The sequence below is a fragment of the Trichinella spiralis genome, assembly GCF_000181795.1.
Source record: "Trichinella spiralis strain ISS 195 chromosome Unknown Scfld5283, whole genome shotgun sequence".
Classification (NCBI taxonomy): Eukaryota; Metazoa; Nematoda; class Enoplea; order Trichinellida; family Trichinellidae; genus Trichinella; species Trichinella spiralis.
The window spans coordinates 1-777 of NW_003532222.1; the positions used below are offsets into that span (position 1 = coordinate 1).

At 32.9% G+C, this 777-nt stretch overlaps 1 protein-coding gene across 1 annotated transcript; it reads right to left on the minus strand.

Annotated features, from left to right (window-relative positions):
- Positions 1–34: 34 nt before the first annotated feature.
- Positions 35–688, minus strand: Tsp_14180 (eukaryotic translation initiation factor 2C 1; the record flags this gene model as incomplete). The annotated part of the gene is made up of 3 exons (XM_003366849.1): positions 35–252; positions 317–475; positions 537–688. Coding segments are annotated over 3 exons (529 nt in total), but the record flags the coding sequence as incomplete, so codon positions are not given.
- Between the last annotated feature and the right edge of the window lie 89 nt (positions 689–777).

Consider the following 777-nt stretch of genomic DNA (forward strand, 5'->3'; position numbering starts at 1 on the left):
GTATTTAATAAAAGTTGAATCAATTATCAGATTTTTATACTTCAACTGGGAAATAAATTGCTTTTGTTTTACTTCCGACTTGAACCAAGGGCAAATTTGGATACTTTAATGGCCCATAAACGTCACGAAAATATTCCGCAACTGAAACTTCTTTTCCATCTCTTTTGAATTTCATCGATACTGCCGTACTGAGTATATCTTTAATACGATAAATTCGATCTTGATTTCGATGTGTTGTATGAATGCTAACCCCTAAATTAATAAACAAAACAACGTAAACATTAAAATATATTTCAAATATTCCAATATCGATTACCTTTTAATTCTGGTATCAACAAGCTCAACTGTTCTGGTTGAAGTCGGGTATCCAGTCTAAGCTGATTTGGATGAAATTTTACTTCACGTTCATCACCATTCAATATGTCGCAAATCAAATTTATCAGTGACTGACGCTTGTAAAAGCAACTGTGTGATACTAAAATCCATTTCAATTATTAAAAGTTTTTCACAAAAATGAAAACCAATTTCCATCACACCATCAATATTAATCGCTGGTCGAAAACCATCAATTACGCGCGCTGAAATGAACAAGCCTCTCCACAATTCAATGCCATATTTCATGTCCGCACCAGCACCTTGTGGAATGCAATAAAATGAATTCCTGACTGCTTTGAATGATTTCGACAATCTGAAATTATTTCAATTTCATTTTCAAAGTCATAAATTAAATTGCTAAACAGAATTTACTCGAATATTGGAGATGAACGCCCTTGTGCA